Raw genomic sequence first — 15,994 nt, forward strand, 5'->3', positions numbered from 1 at the left:
TCCTAAGGAAAACAGAGGCATCAGTGGACAAGACTGAAAATTCAGAGTGCCGTGGCTCCATTCCGTTGTTTTAGGGTTCAGTTACTAAGGGAATAAAGAGTCCACAGTGCGTAGCTTCCATAAATAATGACTTTGAGGGCACAGGTCAGAAGGCATGCATAACTTTCGTAGGGTGTGAATCACCTGATGCCACAGCAGGAATTAATAAGGGATCAACTGCCACTTTTAGAGGTCTGTAACATTTAATGACTCACTATATATTCCTGTAAGACACACTAGGGCTATGTCTAAGTTTCCAATGCACAAAGTCAAAATTTCAGTTTAGAAATTCTGTTTCACTTTTAAAAGTATACCAAGGTGACTTCCAAAAGGAAACAGAAAGAACAGCTCTTCAAGGGAATCTTTTCAGTGTCCTAAATGTCATTGACCACAGAAACTTCTAGCTTCTACTCCTAGATCTGAATTCCCAAATGAGCTTTCCCCTTGACTTCAGTGCACTGCAAGTGTTTGGACAATGAAAACTCTTCATTCTACCCTAGAAGTCTGAAAAAAAAAATAGTGGCCAATATTAGGTATTTTTATGTCCCAGCATATAAAGAACTAATGAGTGCTGAATTGTAAAAGTCCTTTATTCAAAAAGTGAGATTTAAGAGATGACAAATCACCTCCTCCATCTTTAGTTCTACCATTTGCAGGAACTCGAGAATCCCCGTATCATTCAGATAACCAAACATGACTACCACTCAGATGCTTTATCTAAAGGGTTTCCCTGTGCATATAACTGCACATCAACCGTGATGATGCAGGGACTCCTTACTCCAGACAACCAAAGATGCGCTGGGCTTTGTTTGCCTTCTGTTCACTCAAGCTACAGTCTATCTTCACTTCCCCCTGCACAATGATTGTGGCACAAGGCATTCCTCTTCATAATCATGAAACAGCCAATGCAGACCCAATGGTGATTTCCAGGCGAAAGCTTTTTCAGTCACTGTCTGTATAGTGTTTTTCTCCACTGTGTGTTTTCTGGTGTTTAATGAGATTTGACCTGTCAGTGAAGGCCTTCTGACATTCTGTGCAAGCATAAGGTTTCTTTCCTGTATGAATTATCTGATGCATACTTAGTGTTGCTTTCTGGATGAAAGCTTTCCCACACTTGTTGCATTCATAGTGTCTCTCTCCAGTATGAGATTTCTGATGTATATTGAGGCGTGACTTCCAGGTGAACGCTTTCCCACAGTCAGTGCATTTGTAGGGTTTCTCCCTAGTATGGATTTTCTGGTGTGTTATGAGATTTGACCGGTCAGTGAACGCCTTTCCACAGTCAGCACATATATTGGGTTTTTCCCCTGTGTGAATCTTCTGATGCACACGGAGTTGTGACTTCTTAGTGAAACGCTTCCCACAGTCACTGCATTCATAAGGCTTCTCTCCAGTATGAATTCTATGATGTGCAATGAAGTGTGACTTCTGGATGAAGGCCTTCCCACATTCGGGACAGACGAAGGGTTTCTCTCCTGTATGGATTCTCTGATGCACACTTAGTGTGGATTTCTGGATAAAGGCTTTCCCACATTCCTTGCATTCAAAGTGTCTCTCTCCAATATGAGATTTCTGATGTATTTTGAGGCGTGACTTCCATATGAAGGCCTTTCCACAACCATTGCATTTATAAGGCTTCTCTCCAGTGTGAGTTTTCTGGTGTTTAATGAGATTTGACTGGTCAGTAAAAGCCTTTCCACACTGAGCACACATATAGGGCTTCTCTCCGGTATGAGTCTTCTGATGTGTTGTGAGATTTGTCCTATGATTGAAGACCTTTCCACATTCTGCACATATATAGGGTTTCTCTCCTGTGTGAATTCTTTGATGCACATGGAGTTGTGACTTCTTGGTGAATGATTTCCTACAGTCACTGCATTCATAAGGTTTTTCTCCAGTGTGAATCCTCTGATGTGTATTGAAGTGTGATTTCTGGATGAAGGCCTTCCCACACTCGGTGCACACATAAGGTTTCTCTCCCGTGTGGATTCTGTGATGCATCCTCAGTGCTGATTTTCTTCTGAAAGCTTTCCCACAGTCACTGCATTCATAGTGTTTCTCTCCAGTGTGGATTTTCTGATGTATACTGAGGTCTGAATTCTGGGAGAAGCCCTTTCCACATTCATTGCATTCATAAGGTTTTTCTCCCGTATGGATTCTCAGATGTCTAAAGAGATTGGATTTCCGGAAAAAGGCTTTTCCACATTCACTGCATTTATAGGGTTTCTGCCCAGTATGAATTTTCTGATGTGTAATGAGATTTGACTTGAGGGTGAAAGCCTTCCCACACTGAGTACATAGGTGAGGTTTTGCTCCTGGGTAAATACTCTGAGCTACGTCAAGTTGTGGCTTCTGAGTGAGGACTTTCTCGCTTTGGTTGCATTCATGGGATTTTTCCCCAGCATGGACTCTCTGATGTTCAAAGAGATGTGACTTCTGGGTGAAGCCCTTTACGCATTCGGTGCATACATAAAGTTTCTCCCCAGTATGAGTGTTCCGGTGGTGGATGAGAGCTTGCTTGTGGCCCAGATGGTTTTCACATTGATTGTGTTCAATAGCTTTTGCTACTGTATTCGTAGTCTCATTCTTAGTGGAGGAAAAGCTATGGGTAAAATTGTTGCCATTTCCGAAAACCTTATCAAAGTTATTTGTTGCATTGCTTTCATTATGATTATGTAAGTTTAAAGAGTGCTTCAAATTCTTTCCAATTGTGTCACCGTTATGGAGTTTTTTAATTGAAGGAACAAGCTTGGTAGTCACATGAATTAGTTTTTCAAATTCATATCCCTTCTCCTTGATCAGTATTTTTACATTACTTAAAGGGTTCTTTTGGTTTTCCTGATAGTGTTCCAGTTGGTCATTCTCTTGCCACAGTTCTTCTAAAATGGAGCACAACACATCTTCTCTTATTGGTGGATCAAGTTTCTCATGGTGGAATGAAACTTCTCCAGAAAACCTCTGTTGTTGAATTTTAACAACATTCTTTTCTAAAAGGAAAAAAGAAGGGATGAAAATGACACAAAGAACAATTTTCAGAGGATAGAAGGTATATGTAGTTGGGACAGGATGAACACAGAGAAATGGAAGGTTCCATATAATAATAATAATACCAATAATGTAGTAATACAAAATTTTTACAATTACTTAATTGATGCAAAATTATTATATACCACTTATGATGCACCAGGCACTGTTCTAACAGCTCATGTAATTCTCATTAAAAACTATGAGGTAGCTACCATTATCAATTATTTTACAATTATGGCATAGGGAAGTTATGTATCTTACTGAAGATCAAATAGTTATTTATATAAGTGGGATAGATGGGTTTTGAACCCTCTGGAATCCAGCTCCACTATGGAAGAGGTCTGTGTAGTGAGTCATCAGAAGAAATTAAAGCCTACTGAGGTGAAGCCTGACACGGAAGAAATATTTCTTTATATGTAATAAGGAATTTATTGCTTTTGGTCTTAATTCTATTTTACATGAACTTTTCGAAGTCCCTTCAAATTGCCAGCTGTAAACTTTTCTTGGTCCCAGCAATACAGTCTTATAACAAGAAGTGTAAAATAGGACAGGGGAAGCCATCTGCCAGAATCCCATTGCCCCTTCTTTTTTTTTAAGATTTATTTATTTATTTAAAAGGCAGAGTGACAGCAAGAGAGGGACAGACAGAGAAAGAGAGAGATATTCCATCTGCTGGTTTGCTCCCCAAATGCCCGCACAAACTGGAGCTGGGCTAAGTTGAAGCCAGGAGCCCAGAACTCCAACTGGATTTCCCACATGGGTTGGCAGGGATTCAAGTACTTAGACCATCATTCACTGTTTTCCCAGGCACATTAGCAGGAAGTTGAATCTGAAGCAGAGTAGCCAAGACTCAAACGCATACTCTGAGATGGGCCATCTTAACCTGCTACACCATAATGCTCACACCTTACTCCTTCTTTTACAGTGACAGAATGTAGCCGAACCTCCCATTCATCAGCTTCACTTTGTGAAGTGATATGTGCCGCTTCCAAGGCAGGTTTTAAGACAGCGGGCAAATCTCTATTCTCTATTAAACTTGCAGCTGTCCTAGCAGTTAGCAGAGCAATGACTTGAAACATGGTCCCTGATCTGTCAGGAGCAGAGATGAGCTGTTGAACTGGACCCATTTCATTTCAGAATTCTTATAAAAAGAAAGGATCTCCCCCTTTATTTGGCTCATTGATTCGCCCCTCTGTACATACTGAAAATGCAGTGTCTTTGTAAATATTACCTCTAACTTCAGCACACTTTTAGGAAGGTCGTATTGCTATGAATTTATAAAGAAGACACTATGATCACTCATATCAATACCCAATTTGGCACAGTTTAATACTGACATAGAAAGAATTAATATCTAGAGGATAAGAGTGTTAACATTTCATGCGGTTATCTTCCCTTTCCAAATATAATGTACATGGGTGTTTTGAAAAGTTCATGGACAAATGAAATTAAAAGGTAAGTTTGTTTTGGTACAAAACATTTGAATCCTTGCACAGTTTTTCACAATATGCATTTCCATGAACTTTTTGAAGGTCTTTCTTACAGTCCTTGGAATTCCTCTGGATAGATGTTTGAAAGAGAACAAAACATCCTCCTCTCCCTATCTCCCAATTAATTCATTTAAATTTATATCTCCTACATGCTTTGCTTCAGAAAACTGAAGAGATAGTGTGCCAGCTGTCAGCTGATTGCCTCTCAGCTCCAAATTCACCCTTCCTTGCCTGCTCCACTGAAATGGGTCCAGGTCTGTGTTTTGGTTTTTGTTTTCACTTTGCCATCTGGCACAATCTTAAGCATTGTCAGTGGAGGGCTCTGGAGAGCTACTGCAGGACAAGGGGGCTTTGTTTCTGGGTTCTGTGGAGCTTCCTCTGCAGGCTCCTGCAGCAAAGGCAGCCTGTCTAGCACCAGGCCCCTGCAGCCCAGTGGCTTTGCCAGCATCTGGCTCCTGAGGCACATACAGCATCTCCAGAATCCAGAAGGCTTCTCTGGAGCTCAGCTTCTGCAGCTCCTGTGGCTATCAAGCACCCAGCTCAGGCAGTGCTAGTAACTCTTGCAGCTCCAGGTTGCTGCAGTGCACTGCAGTCAGCAGCGTGCAGCACCCGACACCTTACTCTGGCACGCCTCGCACCTGATTGGTAGTAGAATACTTCCAGTGAGACATTTCTCCGTGAATAGCTTTCTCTGGAACTTGACAGGGCAGACATCTAGAACATTCCACTGTGGTACCATAGCCACTTGTTGGCCATGCTGTAAGCCACAGCCGGGATCTTATCCCTGGGAAACACTGGGGCCTCGTCCTTAAGAACTCTATCACAGTCCTAGAGGAATTAGCTATGTCTGTATCTGCTATTTAGTTTTTAGAGGTCTCTTTCCTCTTCATGGCTAATCCCTTATGATTCCAATGGGGCATGAGTAAAAGGAAAGTGCTGTATGTGCTAAAATAATTAGGAGTCATTTCATGGGGCAGGTGAGATTAAAAAATGAGAAACTTTGGGAGTAGTGTTTGCTGGCAGAGAATCTGAGAGAGACAGCAAGAACCCTTGTGTGATGTGGCTAGGAATACAGATTAGGGCAGCCAATCTGAGAGCAATATGGTGGGACTCAGTTAAATTTAGAATGAAAGCACCAATGATTAGTACCTCTAGAAATTCTCATGCCTCGTAAGAGAAAAGCTTATGTCAATGTATTGCACAATTGTTTGTATCAGCTGGGAGTTAGACGAAACCCTCAGTATCCATGAGTGGGTCAATGGTCAAGTAGGATGTGACTGTGGAAAAACCTTCACCTGGAAGTCACACCTCGATATATATCAGAAATCTCATACTGGAGTGAGGAGGAGGCAGTAGCATTCTATGGAGCAATTTGAAGAACAAAGACAGTTAAACATACTGTAATAGAGAGAAGCCTTAGGGATAAATGAAAAAAAGGAACAGAGTTAAGATATATAGCATGATGTAATTTACATTTACTAAAATATACACTCATAAATCAATGCTTTGGGATTTAAGAGAATACTGCACAACTTCAAGGATCAGATATATTCGACCAGATGCTCATGGAAGAAAGCATAACAAATCAGCATGGGAATTGGAATAAAAGAATAAATTTTAAAAAATGAAAGTACAAGGAAAGAATCTAAGATTGGGGGTAGGACTACAGTAGGAGAATAAAAAGGTTCTAAATAAGATGGAGTGGCAAACAACCAATGGTAGATATATTAGAGACAGCTCTATTGGCACGAAGCCAAGCAAAAAAGAAGACAGGTGATGTGGCAAGGGTCATACATGGAGATGGTGTTTAGGTATCTGAGGGCTATTGTCAACTTTCTCCAATCAGCTTCAAAAGTGTAAACCTTTCAAGATCAGTTATCTTCATGGCCTTTCAAAGGCATCAGCCTCTCCCGGAAACAGTGAGCCTGTTTCTGTGTCCTCCATCTATCTGGGTCACACTCACTCACCTGAACAGCTCTGATGTGGAGCTTCCGTCTCCAAAGTCCATGGCCCCTCTCCTTGCTTCAACTTTAAGATGGCATCTGGTTTGGGAACTTGGTACCCTGTTCATAGGACAGAAGACAGGATTGGGTCCAGCTTATTGACTTTCAATGACACTTTCTGTTTGCTCTTCAGAGAAGTAACCACATTTCACTGGGAACAGAGTAATTATCACAGAGGTGAAAATGGACTGAGGAATCTCAGAGAAATCAAGGGTGACATCATCACCCATTTCTGAGAAGCCAAAGCACTCGGCAGCTGAGAACAAAATGCTCTCTCTGAGGTCCTGGCAGACACATAGGCAGCTGTCCTTACCCACTGAGAGCAGGTGACTGTAGTTCTCCAGTGTCACATCCCGGTACAGCCGCCTCTGAGCAGGGTCCAAGTGCTGCCACTCCTCCCTGCTGAAGTCCACAGTCACATCCTTGAATGACACTGATACCTGTAACAACACAATCCTGGTGAAGGTGACACGGTCAGCACTGGCGGATGGAACACAGATGGGAAGTTGTTTTGAATGCTTTTTAAAAATCCTAATGTGCAATGTAAGATTTTAGCTAAATTCTTAATCTTTTTTCTTATTTTATGATAGGAAAAAACTTATTAAAGTATCTTGACATTCTCTTCATCCACTTATTTATTTAATCAGTCACTGTTTTTTTTTTCAAAAATGAGGATTTAGATAAGCTCTCTTTAAGTCCTCCATGAAACTTAAGAACCAGATATAATACATTTATTGATTAGCTATGTGCCAGATGTTATGCTAGCCAACAGCAGTATAGAGTTGAATAAAATATAGAACAATTTAAATACTCGGATAATCAACATAGAAAGACACAAAGGAAGAAAAGAACGGGAGGCATAAGGTTATGCTATATAGAGATGATGGGATAAGAGTTATCTGGAAGGGAGAAGAATGAGCAAAAATGTGGAGGAAGGAAGACAGAAAAATACATGGTGGATTCAGGAAATTGCAAATAGTTCTACATAAAGGAGACGAATGTCCATGGTATGAGTACATTGACAGTGGTTATGAAGAAAATTTGGTAGCAATATATTGGGGTCAGAACAATGAATGAGTCTTTTTTTGTTTTCTAATAGAGAATGGACTGCCATTTATATACAGGAAAAGATACCATCCTAATTGTGTGTTTTAGAACAATATTCAAAATACACCACGGGGAAAGTTTCTAATGGGTGGGACTAGATGACCAGTCTGGAGATGCACTAGGGTCTTTATGTGAGAGAATAAAACAATGTGGACTCAAGGTAGTAGTGGTAATGAGGATGTTGAGGAAGGTGTTGATGCTAGGTTTGTAGAAGGCTAGATTGAAGAGGTGAGAAAAATGAAGTCTTAATTCTCAGCCATTGATTTTATCCAGCCAATGTAGAACATGGTGCTATATATCCTGAGACAGGGGTTAGTACAGTAGGATGGGGTGGAGGGGGAAGAAGAGGAGGACACATGTTATACTTTGTCCATGCTGAAATGAAGGTGGTAAAACAGAGAGAGTTATACAGTAGGTTGCTGGGCAAGGGTGGAGGCAAAGTTTGGGAGTTCTCAGTATAAAGCTGAGAAACTGAAGAGACTGCTCAAGGAAGGGCATAAGATATAGAAGCTATAGAAGCTGCAGAAGATACAGGAACCTTATTTTGTAGACCATCTCTAAACACAATGCAGTTGAGTCAGATATCAGTAATAAACAGGAACATCTCAAGAACCATCTGTCACTCCCCCTCTTTGTGGAGGAGCGACACTGAACCCTGCCTAGGCTTCATATCCGAGTCACGGCACCATTATGTCGCTCCCCGTCTTCGTGGGGGAACGACACAGGACCCTGCGCTGTTCTTTTGTCCGCTCGGCCCTCCCCGGGTTTGCTGCTGGTTCTTCCCGGGTTGGCTGCCGTCCCTTCTACCTCCGTGGAAGGGCGGTTCCCCCTAGCCACTTTCCCCACTTCCGCGGGGGAGTGGCACACCGCCGGCCGGCTCTCTCGGGGGCTGCACAGGTGTTCCTTCAGATAGATGTTCCCCTTAGATGTTCCTGGTGCATGTTGTCTCTCTCCTCCCTTATAGTCCTCTTCCACCAATCCCAACTCTGCTACCCACACGCCGAGTACGCTGCTCTCCTCCAATCAGGAGCAAGATCAGCTCCTGCAGCTCAGTCAATCAAATTGGCGAGAGGCAGCTGTGTAGAAGTTGTTTCTCCCTTCTCAGTGCCATATTGTGGGAGAGCAGATGCATAGAATAAGTCTTAATTCCAGTAACTTAGTCTAGTCCGGGTTGCTCCCCACACCATCATTTTATGTATTTTTAAAATTTATACGTTGAATCCATTTACCTTTTTTTCAATTTATTTTTGAGAGAGAAAGAGATAGATAGACAGAGCTCCCATCTGCTGGTTCACTCTCCAAATGCCTGCAACGGCGAGGACTGGGCTGGGACTGAAGCCAGGAGCTGGGAACGCAATCCAGGACTCTCACATGGGTGGCAGAAGCCCAATTCCTCGAGCCATCATGGCTGTCTTCCCAGTAGTTCCAGGAAGCTGGAGTCAGGAGTTGGAGCCAGGAACTGAACCAGGTATTCTAATATGAGACATGGTTGTCTTAACTACTAGGCTATGCAGGTACCCCAAGAACTGTAATTTTAAAGTAAAAAACACAGTTCAAAATAGCAGAAGATACAGTTGGCCTTCTGCATCCATGGATTCTACTTAATACAGATTGAGAATATTTTGGGAAAAAATGCATCTATGCTGAACATGCACAGGATTTTTTTTGTCATATTCTCTAAATAATACAGTAGACAATTATTCACATAGCATTTACCTTATATTATGCATTATAAATCATCTAGATACAATTTAAAGTAAGGAGAGGATGGCATAGATTCCATTCATTTAAAGGGGAAGAAAAAATGAAAGAGTAAGAGGAGCTATCTGTAGCACACATTAGCAACAAAGGCCTTGAGCTAGTGGATATTATGAACCATTACAAACCGTTACGGATAGCAAGGCCACTTAGTAGAAACATCATTATTAGGAAATGCAAATAGAAACTACAGCGACATACCACTTCATACCCAGCAGGATGGCTAGAACCAAAAAGTTAGATAATAAAGTGTTGCTGAGGATGTAAACAAATTGGGAACTTCCTACACTGCTGGGGGAAATACAAAATGATACAGCTGCCTTGGAAAATAGTCTACCAGTTCCTCAAAAGATGAAAACACGAGGGCTGGCACTGTGGCATGGTGGGTAAAGCTGCCACTTTCAGTGCTGGCATCCCATATGGGCACCCGTTTCAGTCCAGGGTGCTCCACTCTGATCCAGCTCTCTGCTGTGACCTGGGAGAGCAGTGGAAGATGGCCCAAGCCTTTGGGCCCCTGCACCCATGTGGGAGACCCGGAAGAACCTCCTGGCTCCTGGCTTCGGATCAGCGCAGCTCTGGCCGTTGTTGCCATTTGGGGAGTGAATCAGCGGATGGAAGACCTCTCTGTCTGCCTCTGCCTTTGCCTCTGCCTGTCTGTAACTCTATCTTTCAAATAAATAAATAAATCTTTTTTATTTTTAAAGATTTATTTATTTATTTGAAGGTCAGAGTTGCACAGAGAGAGTGCAACTGATCTGAACACATTTGAGGTAGGGCTAAGCTAACCTTTGATGTTCAGTAGGTTGAGTAGATTAAATGCATTTTAGACTTAACTATATATATATATTTAAGGTTTATTTATTTATTTATTATTTATTTGAAAGACAGAGTTATAGAGAGAGGTAGAGACACAGAGAGAGGTCCTCCATCCGTTGGTTCACTCCCCAGATGGCTGCAACAGCTGGAGCTGCACCGATCCAAAGCCAGGAGCCAGGAGCTTCCTTCGGGTCCCCCATATGGGCACAGAGGCCCAAGGACTTGGGCCATCGTCCTCTTCTCTCTCAGGCCACAGCAGAGAGCTGGATCGGAAGTGGAGCAGCCAGGACTAGAACCGGCGCCCATATGGGATGCTGGCGCGTCAGGCCAGGGCTTTAACACGCTGAGTCACAGCACCAGCCCCAGCTTAACTACATTTTTAACTTATGATAGGTTTATCAGGACAAAAGCCCATCAAAAATTGGGGCGTGAATGTATTATATATTGAATATTAGATAATATCTTCTGTATATTAGATAGTACCGTATCAATGTCAAACTTCTGGTTTGATAGCTGTATTGTCATTGCATAGGAGAATGTCCTTATTCTTAAGACATACACGTTGAAGCATCTAGGGGTTGTTACAGTTTGAACAGGATTTGGCAGAGGTCTAAACCCCAAAGTCTTCTGTTAACAGTTCATAGAGACTTGAGTTAATTACAGTGTGTGGAGGTGGTCCTAGCAGGAGGTTTTAGGTCATTGTGGGTGTGCCCTCTGAAGGCAGTACTCAAGAGAAGCTTGGAGCCGGCGCCGTGGCTCAATAGGCTAATCCTCCGCCTGCGGCACCGGCACACCGGGTTCTAGTCCCGGTCAGGGCGCTGCATTCTGTCCCGGTTGCCCCTCTTCCAGGCCAGCTCTCTGCTGGGGCCAGGGAGTGCAGTGGAGGATGGCCCAAGTGCTTGGGCCCTGCACCCCATGGGAGACCAGGAGAAGCACCTGGCTCCTGGCTTTCGATCAGCGTTGTGCGCTGGCCGCAGCGGCCATTGGGGGGTAAACCAATGGAAAAGGAAGACCTTTCTCTCTGTCTCTCTCTCTCTCACTGTCCACTCTGCCTGTCAAAAAAAAAAAAAAAAAAAAAGAGAGAGAGAGAGAGAAGCTTGGATAGATAAGCTGAGCGTGATTTCTTCCTGTGTCTCTCTCGGCTTCCCGGCTCACCATGTAATCCTCCATCAGATGCCAGACGAACCAGGTCGCCTGTCCTTGGAATGTGAACCTTCAAAACAAAACTGCAGAAGAAACCTTCTTCCTCCCTCAGAAGGTCCTCTTGGGTATTTTAAAGTAAGTAACAGCTGACTAATATCAGGGTAAAGGGGAATTGTCTGCGAGTCACTCTCAAGTGGTTCAGAAAAGAAAAAAATACAAGTATCTCGGTGTGGATACCCACACACGCACACAGCAATACACAGGCACGCATAAATTGAGATGAGAACAAAAGCAAATGTGGGAAAGTGGTAACGAAAGGCACATGCTTATGTAGTTTGTTATCCTTTATTAGTCTAAACTTTAATTTTGAGATTATTACAAAACAAAAAGTTACAAAAGCGTCCAAGGTTTAAAACTCATAATGGAAAATACAGGTGAGTAACCACGAAATCCCAGGAGAAGGTGAGGATTTGCTCAACAAGGCAGAAAACGTACTACAGTAGCAAGAGAGGCTCTAATGATCGCACAACAATTAAATGAGGAATTTTTTGTTTCTCGAAAGAGCCTTCAGTCTTTCAGGGCCCTGCAGACTGTCCCCTTGTCAGTGAGGACTCAGGGGCACAGAGCAGGCAGGGAACAACCAGAGGCCCTGCCCTGCACAAGCCTGAGGGTTGCTGGGAGCAGGACCTCCACGTGAATCCCAAAGAACACATCTGCTTGCCCCCTTCATCTCCCAAAGACTGTCATTCAGGGAGAACCTTGGGGCTTAGGGCTGGAGGAGGCTCTCAGCCTGTGCAGTTGCTCTCAGCCCTGCTAAAGAGAAGTAGCCACCTGGTGTGGGGGGAGGAGTGGTTATCTGCCCATCGGTGTGGATGTGTTAACTTAGCTTAACATCTGACTGTGTTAAGCATTTTGTTTTTTTGACAGGCAGAGTGGACAATGAGAGAGAGAGACAGAGAGAAATGTCTTCCTTTTGCCGTTGGTTCACCCTCCAATGGCCGCCGCGGCTGGCGCGCTGCGGCTGGCGCGCTGCGGCCGGCGCACCACGCTGATCCGATGGCAGGAGCCAGGTGCTTTTCCTGGTCTCCCATGGGGTGCAGGGCCCAAGCACCTGGGCCATCCTCCACTGCACTCCCTGGCCCCAGCAGAGGGCTGGCCTGGAAGAGGGGCAACCGGGACAGAATCCGGAGCCCCGACCGGGACTAGAACCCGGTGTGCCGGCGCCGCTAGGCGGAGGATTAGCCTAGTGAGCCGCGGCGCCAGCCTGTGTTAAGCATTTTAACAAGTGCTTCTGCCTACCTGTGGAGCCACAGCCATGGCTGGTAAACCAAAGGCCACCCTCACTTGTTTCTCACTCCTGCAAAGTCACTATAGCCACATGCACAAAGGCCATGTCGGCCATCACAGGGAACATGGACAAGGTGCACTGCCCACCGATGCCTCTGTTTTATCCCTTTGTCCACTCAAAGAGGAGCTTTGGACCCCAGCATGGCTGGGAGGGCATACATGAGGCAGGAGAAGAGGACTTCAGAAAGACAAAGTGAGAAAAACAGACCCTCCTCCCCTAGATTCCAGCTTCTCTCGCCACATATGAAAAGGTTCAGTTTTTCTGCCAGATGTCCTTACTACCACAGGGACCCCCTACAGGAACTTCCCCATCCTAGGTGAGCCCACCCCCCCCCCCCCATCCCTGCTCCAGCTAATCACACACCGATTAGCTTCAGGATCATCTTGGTTCCAGCACATTCTTTGCCCCCACCCCTAAGGGCATGCCGGACTGCCCACTCTGTCCCCTGATCCCTTGGCCATCCACTTTGTCCTATGTGGCAGCTGGCTGGGACCTCAGGCCTCCTGTCTCAGGTCTGCTCTTGCTCCTGCTCCAGCACATTTCTTACATCCCCTCCCTGGATGGGGTGCTGCCCTTCACCTATCAGAGGGGCTGCCAGGCCTCTAAGATGCGTAGCAGCAAGTGTGCAGCGAGGGATTGGCCTGCCCTGCCTTCACCTGAGGCTAGGTACCCAGCTGCTCTGCAGGTTCCCCCTTGCCTGGGGGTGCTCTGGTTTTTGCAGGACTGTTCTGCAGGTGGCCTTGAATCAAGCCAGTCCTCCCCCATTTCTTGCTTGTAATGCTCAAGAATAGCTGTAGAATGGGCTGGAAATGTAATGCCCTGAGCTGTGGAGGGGACCGGCTGGCCTAACCCAGCCTCTGGTCCAGGAACCCCTAGAAACAGCATGTCCTTCAATGCGTTCGCCTAGTGAATTTGGCAGCTCCAGGGTCTGAACTCAGGGTGGGTGGCTTTCTGGGGTCTCTCAGCAGTGGTGCAAGTGGGACACGTGTAGATGAGACTGTGCCCCCTCCAGCAGTGTTCCTGAGGGAACCCTGGGCCCCTGCTGTGCTCTGCTGCCTGTCTGCAAACAAGAAACCTGCTCCATGTACCTTGTGCGCGTGGATGTGCTCTCATCCGACTCCGAGAAGACTCCCTCTGCACCTCCCCTCAGGCTGTTCTCTGTGCCCGGCAGCCTCTCCTCGCCCTCTCTGCCTTTCTCCGCGTCTCCTGGCCGCTTCCTCTCCAGGCGTCCATTTTCTGCTCCCCCAACATCTCCACGTTCCCTCTTCTCACTGTTCCCCATCTGCTCATTTGTTGTTCTTTCAGACTCCTCCTTGGCCCTTGTGCTTACTATTCCTCCTAAATGCTTCCTGTTTTGAGTGCCCTTTATTCTTGTATTGCTTCCTTTGGCTCTACCTGGGTCGTTTGTGTTCCTCAGCTGTCCCTTGCTCTGTGGCATCAGTCTTCTGATTGTGCTCTGGTCCATCTACCTCACTGTGACCTGGTTCCTAAGGGCTTTTCTTGTTCCTTCCAGCTGTCTCTGACTTACAAAAAAACTTCTGTTGGATTCCTCCGTTCCTTAGTCTCTTGATTCTCCCCTGTACCCTTGGACAGTTCCTTAAATACACATGTTTTTTGAAACCTTAAATTGTCAACTTTATTTATTTATTTTTATTTGAAAGGCAGAGAGACAGAGACAGTTGACAGGTAGACAGAGAGAGCTGGTTCACTCCCCAAATATGTGCAATAGCCTGGGCTGGGCCAGGCTGAAGCTAGGAGCTAGGTACTCCATCGAAGTGTCCCATGTGGGTGGCAGGGACTCAAGCATTTGAGCCATCACCTGCTGCCTTCCAGGAACCTGGACTGGAAGCAGAGCCAGGACTTGAATCAGGCACTCCGATATGGGATGTGGGCCAGGCAGCAGCTTAACTCCTGCACCAAACGGACGCTCCGGAGTACATTTCTCACACAGGCTCGCCCATGATCCTCGTGCATCTGGTCCGCAGGCCACACACTGAGCTTGCTTCTGAGCCTAGGCTCTCAACCACTGACATTCACTACTTCCGTGTATCCTAGGCTATGGCTGGAGTCTGTACTTCCACGTCTCCATTACTCATATTATTGGCTGGGTCTTCTGGTTGTTTTCTGGGTAGGGTCAGCAACTGTTCCAATTTGCTGAGGCATTTCCCTGTTTTAGCACTGAAAGTCCCATGTCCCTTCAGTCACGACAAACCAGGATGCTCTGTCACCCGATTCTTGATTCTCAGGAACTCCAGCCGTTCCCCAGCCTCTCCCTGGCTTCTTCAGCCTCACTGCCCACTTCATGGACTCTGGCTGTCAACTCAGTCAATTATGCGATTCTCGCTGGCTCTTCTGTAGAATCCCTAGCTGCTCCCTAGTTGACCAGGCTGCTGCCTCACATGCGATACACGTGTAATGCTCACTTTGCTTGCTCCCTAGTTCCTCTTGACAGCAAACTGCACCCTTGGAAGCCTGCAAAGCATTCAAGAGAAACATATGAGGGGTGTTATGTATAGAGTTATTAATTTGCTTGACCACGTTAAGTTGACTTGGGTAATGTGCAGCAGAGAGTATGGTTTCATCTTAGCTATCTGGAGCAACCTTGAGTGACCCATTCTCAGAAATGTCCTTCTTCAAATTAATCGGCGTCCTTCTTTTCAACGTATTCTGTCTCTGAAATAAGCTTGCCAGCAGTCATGCTCTAAAAGCAGTAATCTGCAACCTGTGAAAAATTTAACACCTTTTCAAGTCAAACAAATATATATTCACCATGTGCTGATCAAGGAAAACTTACTGTCATGGAATACACAAATTCTGACCACAATGTGATCACTTTGGAATACTTCCCAAGACTCCTTAAAAGTTGTTGGGCTTCAACATTTAAGATGCTTGCATCCTATGGCAGAGTGCCTGGGTTCAGGTCCATGTCCTTGTTCTGATCTCAGCTCCCTGCTAATGTGTGCTCTGGAAGGCAGAAGGTGTAGCTCAAGAACTTGGATACTTGCCATCCATGTGGGAAACACAGATTGAGTTCTGGGATCCAGACTTCAGCCTGGCCTCATCCTCCCTGGCTGTTGCAGGCATTTGAGGAGTAAGCCAGTGGATGGAAGAGCTCTCTTTGTCTATCTGTCTCTGACTCTCTTTGTCCGTCTTTCCGCCTTTCAAATAAAATACATACATACATACATACATACATACTAAGTAGTCATTTGGCTTGTGTTTGCTGGGCTTACATCACTTCATTGCCTTTCAAGTAAATACAA

At 45.0% G+C, this 15,994-nt stretch overlaps 1 protein-coding gene across 4 annotated transcripts in view; it reads right to left on the reverse strand.

The window, feature by feature from the left end:
* Nucleotides 1–611: 611 nt before the first annotated feature.
* ZNF41 (zinc finger protein 41) overlaps nt 612–15,994 on the reverse strand; it is a 45,036-nt gene continuing 29,653 nt past the window's right edge. For 2 of the 4 annotated variants that reach the window (XM_070066986.1, XM_051827053.2), the window contains exons 3-5: nt 6,873–6,999; nt 6,524–6,619; nt 612–3,026 (exon numbers count right to left, since the gene is read on the reverse strand). In XM_070066986.1, coding sequence (XP_069923087.1) covers nt 982–3,026; nt 6,524–6,619; nt 6,873–6,999 — 2,268 coding nt within the window. In that variant the 3' untranslated portion in view covers nt 612–981. Of the gene's footprint in view, nt 3,027–6,523; nt 6,620–6,872; nt 7,016–15,994 lie in introns of all 4 variants that reach the window. The other 2 variants (XM_051827052.2, XM_017349721.3) reach the window with 1 other exon arrangement.

The sequence above is a fragment of the Oryctolagus cuniculus genome, chromosome X, assembly GCF_964237555.1.
Source record: "Oryctolagus cuniculus chromosome X, mOryCun1.1, whole genome shotgun sequence".
NCBI classification, from domain to species: Eukaryota; Metazoa; Chordata; class Mammalia; order Lagomorpha; family Leporidae; genus Oryctolagus; species Oryctolagus cuniculus.